This window comes from Nasonia vitripennis, chromosome 4 (genome assembly GCF_009193385.2).
Source record: "Nasonia vitripennis strain AsymCx chromosome 4, Nvit_psr_1.1, whole genome shotgun sequence".
Taxonomy (NCBI): Eukaryota; Metazoa; Arthropoda; class Insecta; order Hymenoptera; family Pteromalidae; genus Nasonia; species Nasonia vitripennis.
The window spans coordinates 29020585-29035648 of record NC_045760.1 but is presented as its reverse complement, the minus strand read 5'-3'; the positions used below and the strand labels follow the sequence as shown (position 1 = coordinate 29035648).

At 47.9% G+C, this 15064-nt stretch overlaps 1 protein-coding gene across 11 annotated transcripts in view; it reads left to right on the top strand.

Moving 5' to 3' along the window:
- LOC100123674 overlaps positions 1–15064 on the top strand; it is a 248220-nt gene that overhangs the window by 213098 nt on the left and 20058 nt on the right. For 10 of the 11 annotated variants that reach the window (XM_031930805.2, XM_031930806.2, XM_031930807.2 and 7 more), the window contains 2 exons: positions 11174–11506; positions 14244–14358. In XM_031930805.2, coding sequence (XP_031786665.1) covers positions 11174–11506; positions 14244–14358 — 448 coding nt within the window. The remainder of the gene's footprint in view (positions 1–11173; positions 11507–14243; positions 14359–15064) is intronic. The other variant, XM_031930810.2, reaches the window with a different exon arrangement.

Sequence of the window (15064 nt, the reverse complement as noted above, 5' to 3'; positions counted from 1 at the left end):
TGGAGAACACAGTATGTAAGGATATATCGGTTAACAGAGGGACGCGTTGATTCTATATACTGTTTTCGAACGTAGTTTTACATCGGATCGTTAATAACGTCGAGGCTGAAATTATACGTTTGCCAGGGAAAGCCGCTTATGAATTTGTGCGAACACATCGGTGGACAAAAAGGATAGGAAACGCTCGACACGATGATAATAAACTGACGGGTTTGTCGGAGATCGGAGCGAAAAACTCGCGCAGATAAAACGCTGTACATACACATCCGCCGCTATAACGTGTGTGAGAGAGAGAGAGAGAGAGAGAGAGAGAGAGAGAGAGAGAGAGAGAGAGAGAGAGAGAGAGAGAGAGAGACAGCGGCTTATCTCAGCAACGCGGCTGGTTATTCCGAATGAAAGGCACGAATTCGCCGAGCTTAATTGTTCGTACACGCAGGCGTACATCGTCGAAATTTTAAGTAGAAAAAGATCGTTAATACAGCTAAACCATAGAAGGTAGAGCATAATGTATTCAAGACGAATTTTCGGCGTGACACCTCAGCGTGTGCGTCGCTCAGTCCCGCCGACAGGAAAATAGAAAGGGAGAATAAAAAGTAATTGGAAACGCGACAGCTCTATCCCTCTCCATATTATTAAGGAATTTCTCCCTCACTCCGCTCCATTTTCCGCGTGAATAGGGGGGGAAGCGCTTTTATTATTCTTTTCCGCGCGCGTCAGTCCCTCTCGCTCCTTTTTTTCAATATTCGGATAACCGCAGAAAGCGAGAGAGAGAGAGAGAGAATAAAAGTGGAGCGACACACACACATACCTAGTGAGCGAAGCACAATTGCCGCGCAGCTGTTGAAAATAAACGGCTATCGACGTCGTTGCGCATTACGGCGCAAATTGTTTAACGAGCCGACGCGCTTTGCCCGAACGAGGCCGCGGAACGACTGCTTTTTTCCCTCATCTTCTCTTTTTTCGCCTCCTCTTTCGGGGCAGCTTCCAATTTTTTGTTTGCCTCCCGTTGCTATTAAGCTTGATGTCGTCTGTGCAACTGCTGTACCGCGATGTCTTTGTTTAGCGGTAGCTTTTTTCGAGGAAAAATGCGACGCTTTTTCGTAATCACGATTAAAAATTTGAAAATCGAATTACGCAAATTTTCGGCCGCGTTTACTCGAGAGCTCGTAAACGCGCGATTCGTATAATAATATCGAGGGAATATTCGCGCGGCGGAGCGCATCCTTTACGATTTTCCGACGAAAAAAAGAGGAAAAAACTGCCTCGACCGCATCCACCCTCGATCAATTCGAGCCGTGCGCCGCTGCGAGTTACCCCTTAATTGAACGTGCGGCCGACGTAATATCGTCGGTCGAGTGAGTTTAATTTGGCGGGATTTCTCTCTCGCTCCGCGCTTCGCTCTTAATACATAATACAATTATAGACAGTCGTGATTTACGCTCACTTCGAAGCTGTAAATCCAGATATCATCCCACCTCAATTCGAAAACCTCCAAACTGCGCAATAAAGCCGCCGTAGATATTCGAAGAAAATTCGAGTATAATTCATCCCCCTTCGACATACGCCTAGAAAGAGAGAGACAAAGTGGGCCACCGCAGCAAATCTCTCTCTCTCTCTTCTGCCTATACATCCACGTGCGCAGCAGCAGAGGTGGCGCATCAGCGTGTGCATTCAAAAAGCCGAAAAAGGGCAATATACACCGCGCTATAACGTCGCGCGGGAAACTCGACTCTCGAATTTCGCTCGCGAAAGAGAGAGAGAGAGAGGGAGAGAGAGAGAGAGAGAGAGAGAGATGTGTGTAGGCCGGCGCAAATTGGATTTTTCGTTGAATACGACACTTGTCACCGCACACACACACACGTACATACGCGTATACGTACATATATATTCGAAGAGTGAGAGAGGGGCATTATTAGATTTAGCCTTTCGCGAGAGCGAGAAAACGAGTTCGAGCGAGCGAGCGAGAGAGAGAGAGAGAGAGAGAGAGAGAGAGAGAGAGAGAGAGAGAGAGACGGGGATAGTCGCAGCGCGATTTACAACTCGGATCATGCGAACTACTACCCCCTCCGTGTAGTGTGGTGGGACTGGTTTTTTTTTCGCGCCGACGACGAGAGAGAAAAGAGCGAGGGAATATATAAAGTTTGCGGAGAGAGGAGACTTTGAGTCTCCGCGTGGAAATGCGAGTTTCCATCTATATATGTTACGATTTTTTTATTATTACATTTCGTGCTCTCGTCGGATTCCGCGTAACTTTTAATTCGTTCGGGATACCGGATATTTTTTACGGATTTCAATAGCGTTCGTGGAAAAAGCACAAGTATATCATCGTTCAACGTTTTCTGCGAATAACAATTGATATCCCGAAAAATAGAACCTGCAGCGTAACTCGAGCCTCCAATAACAAACGGGGTCATCCGTTGCGGTCCAGTTTTAAAAAATTCTCAGGAATGATCTCCCTCTCCTGCACCGAACCCGGAAATTCCTACATCTCAGTGTACAACACACAGGCATCGCGAGACTCTCTCAACCCCTTCCTTCCTGTTTGTCCTCGCGACCCCCCGGTCAGCTTCCTCCTCCCCTCTCTCCAAGAAAAGAAGAAAGAATCGGGGCCAGTGTGGACCCCTCGCGAATCTTCCCCGGAATTCAGTCGCTCGTCGCTCCTCATCATCGCTACATCGAGTGCAATATAAGTACACGTCAGTTGTGACATGACTTGCGCTTTTCCCACAGTGTTGCGATATTAACAGTGCAAAATAAAAAATTCGTAATTGGCCGCGATTATTCCGTTAATTAACTCGCGTCGCGACGATACCACTAGTACGTGCGAGCAATTATCGACTCTCTCTCTCTCTCTCTCTTGGCAACTTTTCTCTCTTCCTCCGCGCTGGTGGCAATTTTATGCCCGCAAAGTTTTAACGAACGCGCGAGTACACGTAAGGCCGAGAAATAAAGGAACAACGCGTATATAGTGTGCGTGGAAAGGCGCGATAAGCGCGAGTCCGGAAACTCGCTGGTTACTTAGCGTTAATTACCGTCTGCGTTTCTCTCCTTCTCTCTTTTTTTAATACCGCGTTTTTCTCTCTCTTTTTTTCGTCGTTCTTTCCTCGTTAACAAGTAAATCATTGGGCGGTTCTCGCGTTAAACTACTCGTCTCTCTCTTTCTCTCTCTCTCTCTCTCTCTCTCTCTCTCTCTCTCTCTCTCTCTGTCGCGCGGTTGTCTACTTTAGTGTCTCGGCTCGTAAACGCATCGAGTGATATAGTCTAATCCGGGGAGGTAAGAAGCGGATGGTGCGTCGTCTGCTATGTTCGGCCGACTCCGGGTTGCGACTACCTAGCGAGTCGCGACTGACATGGACGGATATAATCAGAGCTGGTATCCGCACCAGCATCAGCATCATCATCATCAGCAGCAGCAGCATTACCATAACCATCAGCATCATGAGCATCATCGTTCGACAGCTGGTCACCATCATCAAAGCCAGCAGCAGCAGCAGCATTACTCCCAGTATTATCCGCCGGATTATCTTTATCGATTTTCCCTACAGGTATAAAACAATCGAAATTCGCGGCTCGAAAAATTTCAACAAAAGTACACACGCATCGATCGATCGATTAAAAAAAATCCATACACCTCTAGGCTCATTACCGGGCCGCCGAATTGAAAATAACGAGCGTTGCCGTGCAGCGCAGTTCCGTAATCGTTATATTGTCCGAAGCCTCGTAGGCCGGTAATTACGCCGCCGCATTATAATAACGGCGGCCGTCGACGGGGGCGAAAGCGTATTTGCTCGCGGATGAGGATGAAAGCTCACGCGTGTGTGGGGCGGCTAAACACGGTATAGTCCCGGCAATGCAGTAATTCGTTCGCCGCAAGCACACGGCGACAAAGGAGCTTTTTTTTATCCCCGGGGCGAACAATAAAGTCCCCTGAACATTTTCGATCGAGAATGGACTGCCGCTGCAACAATCGCCGAGCGCGCTGGAATTTCCCATCCGGAGAGGGCTGGAATCCGCCAATGACATTAGTTTACTTTTGTTGGCCTTCTAATAGCGTCTCGTGCGCAGCCATTCCGACACGAGTGTATGGAGCCGTAGGCAGGTGCCTCGACACAATGCCGATGCTTCTCTGTGTAGTAGTACGTTCCATTCTCTCTCACTTGTGCTCCTATTATGTTCGAGCGAAATGCGCGACGGGTATAACGATTCTTCCGGCTGGATTTATTTACTTTTAGCTATCAGGGATCATCGAGCTTTTTAAAAATTGAATCTCGTCACTGCAGTAATTCCACACTTCAAATTTCCTTCTCCAACTTCGCTTTAGACACAGTTATACCTTCGCTGAAAGCTTCGCACCCGCGCGCTTTGTGTCAAGTAATTAGACACGTCGGCGACTTTACAGCCGGACGTAAAACTCAAACGCTCGAGGAGACGTGTTATACAAGCGCGGCCCTCGTATGTGTGTATGCACGGCTTTGTCTCCGCGCAGAAGTTTAACGTCGGTAAATTAGACTTTCGGCCCCCGCTGCCGCGAAAGAATTGGATTCCGATGTAACTCCAACCGCCTATTTCGAGCGGTAGAACACACCGCACATGTGCAAGACGTAATGGCGAAGCTTCGGCTAAACACCTGCATCGTGTGCACACACACACACACACGCGCGTGTCTCTTGCACCGGTCTTTTGAGTCCTGTACACGTATACGATTAAGGGGTCAGGAGCGAATGGATAAAGTTCGCAGTAACTCCTGCGAGTGTACACATAAACGCGAGTAACTAAGCGGAACACATTGTGCTATTGTTTTAGTGCCCGGTACCACACACACGTATATGATGAATGTGTGGGTTGAATAATAAAATACTAAGTTGAAAAAGTATCGTCATCTCAATATACATAGTAAAACGAGGTCGCGCTGTATACACTCCCTCGTCGTTCCTTTACGACGCTAATTGTAGCGCGAAGGGGGGGAGGCGTCGGTGCGGTATCCGAATTCCACGGATTCCCAGCCCTCTCCCTCCCACTTTCCGGAGGAATTCGTTATTAGCGATTTTTAGAGCCCGGTTTGGCTCCCCCTCATTAGACCGGATCTTGATTAATTTTTGGAGCGGCGGAACGAGAGGCGCTATTATTTTTCCCCCCTCGCGTCGTACTGTGTACAGTTGAGAATGACAGAGATAGTTTGCACATATATATATTTGAACGGAAGGAGAGATTAATCGTGCAAACTCGAAAGAGCTCGGGAGCTTTTTCATCACTGCTTGCTCTCCCTCTGTGTTATTCACGTCGATTTATTCCATAGGAAGCAAAAATCTCGGTTTCTTATAATAAACGCGGCAAGCTCGCAAGCTCCCATTTCCCGGCACTCGAGCTTATACATACAAAGCGAGGCAAGCTATATAAAGCCTATTCGTCTCGCACGACACGCCGGGGACCAACGAGGCGTTCATTCGATGCAGTAACAAGTATCCTTCGCGCGTATAAGAAGGAAAACGGCCCGGGGAGATGGATACGGCCGGCTTGGGACTTGTTAAAAGCTCGCGAAGGAGCTTCGGCTGTACAGCTTTTAAATAGCTCGCTGCTATAATATACGAGGTGTACCGTGGACGAGTCATAATTAAATTTCAGCGGATCGAAAAACAACACCGCGATAACCGCGAGAAGGCGAGAGATAGGCCGAATCTCGCAAGCTCGGAATAATGCGGCCATTAAGCTCGCGCGGCCGCTATCTCTCTTCGCTGCATCCGGCCTCTCGGGAGAGTATATACGTTACACTCGTACCAGCTTTTTGTTTCGCCAGTCGGCGGCTCTGCTAAGGGATTATTAAATCTCGCTGATTAAACAATTCGCGCCTGCAGTAAAGAAAAAGCTCGAAAACGGGGAAAGATCCTGGCGGCGTTCCTCATTTTCGAGCTTTAATCCGGGCACCGTGAAAGCTATATAGTATTATACACGAGTCCGCCTTATCTCTAGAATGTTCCGACGTGATGTGTGCCTTTTCTCCTCCATTACGAGCGAGAGCTTTCGCGTGCTTGCGGCTCAGAATTCAAAGCCTCGCGGCGGAGGAAAAATTGCATTCAGCGAGCTTGAGCTCGAGAGAGACAACCGAAAGATTTAAAGCGAAAGGCACGATCGCTCGCTTAATGTATATATAGCTGTGCGCCGCAGAGAAGCCTTTGTTTTGTTCCCGTTCGCAGATAACCGAGTCCTTTCTCCTCTATTTTTACGAGCTTTCGTTACGCCTATCCTGCCACCGTGTTGCTCGTCGTCCCGTAACGCGGCAACAAGAAAGAGAGGGAGATAGGAGCTATATAGCGTGTATACGTCGCTTGCTTTTGTACAGCTCGTTACGAGAGAGAGAGAGAGAGAGAGAGAGAGAGAGAGAGAAAGAGAGAGAGAGAGAGAGAGAGAGAGAGAGAGAGAGGGAACATCGCGTCTTTGGCGACGACGCTCGCGCGCGGAGCCTCCGTAAATTGGCAAGGATAATGACATTGTGAATAACGTTCTATACATACACTCGCTTCCGCGCACATCCTCTAGTCTCTGTTTTCTCTCGTCGGGGCGGCTGTGTGCTTTGTACGACGTCGTCGACGCCGTGTGTAGTTCTCTGCTCGCTGTGTGTATGGGGATGAGTGTTTAAAACGCGAAATATACTTCCCATGGTACACCATCATCTCAGTACGTATCGAGCACCGAAATCAAACGTTCGCACCTCGCGTCTGATGCCAGCGAAGCGCGCGAGACAGACTCGAGATAAAGAGACCCGAGTAGACAGCAATACTACCACTACTGGCAGCTTTGTCAAGGCGTCTCTCTCTCTCTCTCTCTCTCTCTCTCTCTCTCTCTCTCTCTCGGAAGAAAGTAAAGATGAGCCGGTACGCAGCTGTGCAATTAGTACAATTGTCGAGCGAGCGAGCGACGCTTCTCTATCTCTCCTTTTCCAGCATCTCTCCCTTATCTCAACACCTCGGAGCGTCGCGCGCAGAGCTCTCCCGCGCAATCAGTAAAGCGTAAATCTAGCTCGAGGGGGCACGACAGCGCCGAGAGAGAGAGAGAGAGAGAGAGAGACGGAGTTTGTTATATCGGACTTTTCCGTCGCTCCGTTTTAACAGCTCGTTATTAAAATGTCGCACCGCATGACCCTCCGCTCTGCTCTCGCGTTTATATATATATATATAAGGGCTTATACTTACCTCTTTATATAACTGTCGTATAACAAGGCTCTGTAGCGGAGATAACGCTTGATTACTTCGAGCGCAGCGCGCTTTTATTGAGGTAATCAAAAAAGCGCCGAGCGCGGAATCAAAATTAAAAAAATGAGGAGAACATGGCTCTCGTCGTTCCGGATGAAATTCCCAGCGTCGTCGTGTATACATCCTACGTATAGGTGTGTAGTGGTAACAGGACGTCTTTGTCAGCGGAATTCAATGCGCTGCAGCGGGAAACCGGAGACGAGGCACGACTCTCGAAGACAATGCAATTATTCGCAATTACCGTGTCCGTCCGCGAATTATCCCATTCTGTTTCCATTACTCCGAGCTCGCCTCGCGTCCCTCCTCGGCGCTTGCGCCCACGCACGTGAGCCTCTGCGGTGTGCATCAGCCGCCCTTATTCTGTCCCTCTGTGTAGATCCCCTTTCAGAGGACCGGAATATGCCGACTCGAGAATTTTCTTAATAGGACGAGCTCTGATTTTCGAGGGTATAATTGATAAATGTTGCGCTAAACGCTGACCCAGACGGTCAGAGCTTGAGAAGGTATAGAGATAGATAATAAAAAATAAATGTGCGATGCAGAGATGCGTATACAGAGCAGCGGCGAGATATTAAAGAAGAGAGGAAATAGCCGTCGGATGACTATTCTACCTGCGCCGCCGAGTGGACCGTCTCGAGGGTGAGCCGACAAAGGGGCGAGGGACTACATCGAAACTTGATTACACGCAGTCGCCGGACGACGAATTTCGCAACACACCTGGCACTACTATATTCCTAATTTTTTATCATTAATCGATTCCCATATCCCCCCTCGGCTTTCAATAAACAATAGCGTCCCCTGCAATCGGCTTTGAGGATCGATTCGGTTTACTCGGGAGACGACGTCTTTCGGCAAAGGGCTGTGTTCTCGCAACGAAAAAGCAAGCAAAAAGCCATACACGGGTACGGCAGGAGCAACACTACAAATATTCACCTGTAATCCCTGTCGAGCCCTTAATCCTCCTGGCCCAACGTCGCGCGCGCTGCACTTCCTCGTAAATCTTTCAGCTAGTTTGGCGAGTTCCCTCGAGTCTTCTTTACTTCTATACATGTATATATAGCCAAGCGCGCGCACGAAAACGGACAAAGTCGCGCAGCGGAGGCTTTTGTTAAAAACAGCGCACTTTGCGTGTATTTTCATCCATTTATTTACGTGGCTTTGCTCTCCTTTCTCTCTCTCCGTGGAAACTTAGAAGGAAGAGAGGAAATTAATTTCCCTTCTTCTTCCTCTTTTTTTTCAGCAGCGAGCCGTTTATTTTAAATCAGGCTAATGGCGAGGGAGAATTACGCTGTAATTACTTACGGAATCGCGTCTATATATTATATTGTAAAATTTAACTTTATTCACACACTCGGACGTACAGCGAGTGGACTCGATAATTCGATCTCTACAATTTTGTCGGAAAATTTCTCCCCAGTATATAACAATGGCGTGCGGCATTCGAGAGAGGTGAAACTATTCGAGAGAGAGAGAGAGAGAGAGAGAGAGAGAGAGAGAGAGAGAGAGAGAGAGAGAGAGAGAGAGAGAGAGAGAGAGAGACAGAGAAGCGAGGGGGCACCTGGCATTAACATTCAGAAATCCGCGGACCGCAAGATCGCACTGCTGGATACGAAATCCCTGCGCAATTTCTGTAAAATTATCGAGACTCCCCCTCCCCCGTCTCGATGCTTTCACAGCTCTGTATGTATGTGTGTGTGTATACGTGTACAGGGAGAGAAGGCGAAAACGAGAGCCCGGGCAACTATGCTACGGCAAAGTTCGCAAACTACTCACTCATGTAGTAGTAAGTGGTAACTGGCAAGTTATGCTGACATTGTTCTAATTTAATCATACATGCCAGGACCAACCAAGATATCCGTTGGACTCTCGGACTTCTATAATAGTAACGACCGAGAGAGAGAGAGAGAGTGAGAGAGAGAGAGAGAGAGAGAGCAAGCCGCGCCGCTGCCTCTCGACGCTTACATACTTAACCCTTCTATAACGCCCTCTTCGCTAATCCTCCTAGATTCCACCGACGGGGCTGCCGCTATTGCGAACGTGCTCTTCGCCAGTTGGCTCCTTTGCCCTACACACTGTGTATATCGGCTTATGTACAGTACTCTTCTTCTTCTTCTTTTGTTTTTATCGCTTTCGTTCTCTCTCGTGGATGTACTTGTTGATTGGAAGTTCAGTGGATTAATTTCTAGCTTTAGACGATCTCAAATCAATATGATTTCAAAATGAGAGTACAATAATAACTATTTAGCAGCTTCTCTCCTCTCCGTCTAATCCGAGGATGCAGTAGCAGCCGTAAGTCCCAGGCTTAACGAGCCGCATCGGGAGTTTAATTTAAAACCGGTCGACGAAAATCGGCTCGATTCGACCCTCTCCGGATTACCTCAACGTACACACACGCGCGCGCATACGTGTGGCTTTTGTTCGCCGAGGATTCCAAAATCCCGCCAAGTGCTTCGAGGCTAACCATAGAAGCTTCCGATGATCGCTATAGAGATCGGCGTTTTACACCGCGAGCTTTGATCGGCCTCAAGCTTGTTCGAGGCTTTATATCGTATCTGGATTTGGATTCGTCATCGATCGTTTATTCGTTACGAGAATTACTCGAAAACAGAGTCCGCGAAGCTCGCGTCGCTTCAAAGATTCCGACAACTCGGTGTGGGTTACAAAGTAAGTACCATCAGCGATCACGTTCGCCCCTCGAATAACAGGGCTTCCTTTTGTCTAATCGTATATGGTTATATTACAAAGTTCCCACATTCCCACACACAGAGTAGAGTCACGACGTGGAATGCCGGAAACACGAGAATTTACATCATCGCCCCAACATTCTTCCCGTCTGATGCGTCGTTTCAATTGAAAACAATTTTCGATCCTCGCGCAGTGTACAGGGCCGCTGTATATTCATTCGCCTGTCATCTCTGTGCCAGCGAGGACGGGTAATTTGATGAAAAAGTCATAAAGCTAGGAATCCAGCTTGATGAGAGCGAGAGAGAGAGTATAATACGAGAGGCGGGTTTATATACGCTCCGCTCCTGCTGGGGTCGCGCCCGCGCGCGCGCTGTGGAAAACACAATAACGGACAGGAATTCATTAAATCTATTTAGAGATACAGGAATACCGGGGATTCTTCCTCGTATACATGCGCCCTGATTGTTGAGAATTTTGCATCTAATTTCGCTGTAGTATGCAGCACCCTTTATGTTGTTTTTTATTACATAAAAATGAATAGCGTTTGTTTAAAATCAAAGCGAGATGCGGTTTCGAGCATATCGAATTATTTTTAAAGAATGCGTGTACAAGGAGGAAATATCGTATCGCAAAAGCGCGCGCATAATGAAGCGACGTCGGGGGACGTCAAAAAGACGCGCTCTTTTGATTATGTATACCGGCGACTTATTTCTCCCCGATTTTCTACTTTATTCGTGTTTAGCCTATAGTTCCTTGGAAAATTCCTCCGAGAACTGCGTTGCCTCTTTCGTCTCCTTCATAAAGTCCTCTTTGAGAGGCTCCTTTAAAAAGACTCGAACGAGTAGTCTAATTATAATGATTATGCGGAATATCACGAGTATGAGCGTCGATCGATAGCCTGGTAGAACGTCAGCGTTAAGTTGTACAAAATTAGTTATTACCTAGAAACAAGCCAATTTCTAGCTAGTTCATAGCTCTGTCGGTAAATAATTAGTCCAAAAGCTCGTTGGCGAGTTTCTAGCTGACCCTCAGCTAATTTTTAGTATTCTGTAATCTCGTTAACGTTGAGTTATAAGAAATTAGTTATTACCTAGAAATAAGCCAATTTCTAGCTAGTTTCTAGCTCTGTCGGTAAATAATCGGTCGAAAAGTTCGTTGGCGAGTTTCTAGCTAACCCTCGGTTAATTTCTGGCTGTAATCTGGTTAACACTTAATAACCCCTATAATTCTTCTCGTTTCAGCAGCAGCAAGCTCAGCAGCAGCAGGCCCAACAGCAGCAGCAGCAACAACAACATCAGCAGCATCCCCAGCAGCAGCAACAGCCACAGCAGCAGCATCAGTTGCCGGTACAGGCAAACTCCCCGGGTAACAATAGTACCGGCAAGGTCTCGGGTGGTCTATCGCCGGCAAGCAACAGCAACAGTTCGTCCTCTCCGGGAACTGCCACCGTCGTCGTCTCGGCCAAGTCACCGGTCGAACCGAAGCCCGTCGAGTGCAACCTCTGCCACCGCAAGTTCAAGAACATACCTGCGCTCAACGGCCACATGAGGCTTCACGGCGGTTACTTCAAAAAGGTGTGTGTGTGTGTGTGTGTGTGTGTGCGCGCGCTCGCGCATACGCCTATTCGAAGCCTCGAAGAGACGACGATAATTCAGGCGCTCTCGCGAATGCAAATTGCGAGCTATTTACTTAATTCGCGTAACAAGAGTTACATTGTGTTCCTTAATTTACGTAATGGCCTCCTCCCTCCTTCGAGCAGCAAGTCGAGGCGCGCGCGCGCGCAATGAACAAAAAATAATTAATTGCATCGAGCGCGCAGCAAAAGTGTAAGCCGGTACGCAGAATTCTTACTCGCGAATTTCAACTTCCTTCCTGCAGCTGCAATTTCAAAGAGCGCTAATAGACCTTCCCCTTGGAAATTGTCATTAATCCCCTCCTCTCGTTCTCTCTCCGGTAGCAGTGCTGCTGCAACTCCTCTCGCTTATACTCGAAACTAGCAGAAACTTCGGTACAGGCGCTCGCAATCAAAATAATGGTCTGGAGAGAGAGAGAGAGAGAGAGAGAGAGAGAGAGAGAGAGAGAGAGAGAGAGAGAGAGAGAGAGAGAGAGAGAGAGAGATAGTGAACGGACGAGCTCGCGAGGGATGAGATGATAAAGGTATAGAAAGGCGACTTGACAATTACGCGCGCTCGCCGCAACATTGAAATCCATTTTCTCGGACTTCCTTTCGCCCGAATTAACGCCGGCTCTCGCTGGAAGGAAAACCGCTCGGCGAGTGAAAAGGAGAGAGAGAGAGAGAGAGAGAGAGAGAGAGAGAGAGAGAGAGAGAGAGAGAGAGTTTAAAAAGACCAGTCCCTTTGCCGCGTGTAACAACGAGTTCAGCAGTATATAGTATAGGGGAAGAAAGTGCGAGGTAGAAAGGAAAGCGTTAATAAGGTCAGTCGGAAACAGAAAGATCAGCGTTTTTAAGGGCCTTGGCTCTCCCAACTCTTTTCTCCTACTGCTTCTTCTCCGCCGCGCTGATTGAAAATGTCTTAACGAAGCGTCGTTTGTACAGCGAAAAAGTGCTGAAAAGCCATTGAGAGAGCGAGAGCCATCGTCGCTTGATTTTCTCCTCCGGCGCGTAAATACAAGGAAGAGATAAGACGAGATGATCGAAATGAATCCATTAACAAGCTCTCTTTCTCCGTTTCTATGTACACGTATACATCCATGCCTGTATACACCTCTACAGAATCCAACGCAGTATCTCTCTTGAGAAGCGTAGCGCAAACATTGTCTTGGCTCCATTATGCGAATTGATTCCCGTCGACATCCCCCTCATTCAAATGCTCGCGTCCGCAGATCTCTCAGCTGATGCTCTTCCGTGACGGAGCATGAAAAGAGAAGCGGGAATGGGGGGATTTTTATTGAAAAGTTTCGATGGTCCTCCAGCGGGAATAATCCGGATTAATGCAGCACTCTCCCGCGGTAAGCCGGAACTACTAGGATTCAATCGTCGGGTTTTCAGAAATGTTCTTTTCTCCACCTCCGCGCGCATTCAGTGCGTCATATGCTTCTCCGAATTAAAGCTATGTACGTGTACTACTCGGTATAGAAATTAAACACGACGATCCGAGCTTAATTAGACTCTCGGACTAGGTCGAATTCAACGGCTATTAATCAAATCCCTATATAACCAGGCAACAATACAAGGCCACACACAGAACACGGCAATCGCGATCCACATTAGAGACTACGACGACGCATCTTCATCGCCGGCAGCCGATTCTCTCGATAATTGGAGGGCAATATCAGCCCCGACGCCGCGATCCTTTATCATCCCTCTCTCCCTCTCTCTGTGTATACGTTATATTCATCGCGAACGTACTCACACACATACACGTGCGCCACTGGCCGGCATAAATCTCTGTCGGCGAAACGACGACGCAAGGGAAGAGGTTATAACCGGTCGCGAGAGATCGATCGTATTAGGGGATGCGCGCGTATATAACGCGCTGCACACATGCACGCGACACTCGCGATCAATATTCATGACGGGATCGCTCGCGCGCGCGCGCGTCAAAGACAGAGAGAGAGAGAGAGAGAGAGAGAGAGAGAGAGAGAGAGAGAGAGAGAGAGTTCAATTTCGTACGTGATGTATATATCGGAGTAGGAAGGCGCCGGGGAAATTGAGCTCCCGACCGATCTCTTGATCGTTCCTCTCTCCAGTATACCTGTAGCTGTATGCCGGGGACAGATTTCCGTATTAACGTTTAGACGTCGCTCGCCTTACGTATGTGTGTGTGTGTACCAAGGAGTGATCTCACGCAGGGGAACAGCTGCCGTTGTGATGATTTAGAAGCCGTTCGCGCGAATTAAAACGCGATCCGACGTATGACTTACCGACGGAAAGATATCGATCATTATGCGTGTTTGCGTGTGTATGCGTGTGTGTGTGTGTAAGGTATAAGCGCAGCTCTCCGCACAGACACGGCATATATGTCGGATAGATTTCATCAGCGGATAATCGAATACCGCTTCAATTAGTCTCGCTTAGTGATTAGCTAACAGGCGCCGCGCTTCTAGGCCAAGCTGCGAGATGGCCTATTAATTTGTGGGGGTAGCCTTGTGCGCGCGGCATCGGCGCGGGCCTTTTAATCCGAAGAGACTCCTCTCCTTCATCAGCTGACGTTTTTTACCCTGTCTTTACGCCAAAAGCGTCGACGATGTGTAATTAAGAGACGGATCGCAATTTGATCGACGCTTTGTACACGCCGGAACGTTTAATCGAACTCGGATGATAAACTAATTCCTCTTTTATTCTTTCAGGACGCTGAGAACAAGAAGAGCGAGAAGAAGGAGGTCGTGGGTCCACCTCTTCAAACAGCCTCCGTCAGCGTTCGGGCTCTCATAGAGGAGAAGATCATCCAGAAGAGAACGACAGGTACGGATTAAATTTCAAACGCTGCACTATACGTGTGTGTTTGTTGGGTCCCTAAACAAAGGCCATGAAAAATTCGGGAAATTCGTGTTCTCTCTCTAAAAGCATCGCCGCAGGTATTACGCGTATTCATGATTCATATATAATACCTGCAAATACGCAGGCGGACTCTGCGCACAAAGCGCATTCCCGGAATTCTCTCTCGTTCGTTATATACGCGCACACGGGCATTTAGAATATCGTCGACGTAACTCATTAAGAATCTTTTTCATTTCGAATTTTAATAATTCCTTTTGGAATACGTACGCTCGCGCGAATTAAAATCCATACGCGTGTGTGTACGAATAAAAGCACACGATCTTTTGACCCTGTACACAATACCGGATTCTTCTCTCTCTCTCTCTCTCTCTCTCTCTCTCTCTCTCTCTCTCTCTCTCTCTCTCTCTCGCGTACAATGGAATACCATAAATATCCGAGCTTACAAAAAACTCTCGAACAGACACGCGCGTAGGCATGAAAGCGAATCTCTCTCTCTCAAGATCAATACACATCTATTTCCCGAAGAGCCAAGCTCGCGCGCAAGAAATATTAAGCCAACGCATACTCGCGAAAAGCTTAAAAATCGCAAAGTTAAATCTGCCCGACCACCCTTTTCTCCCCATATACATATACGTATATATTCTAACGGGGCGCATAAACGGATTTGCGG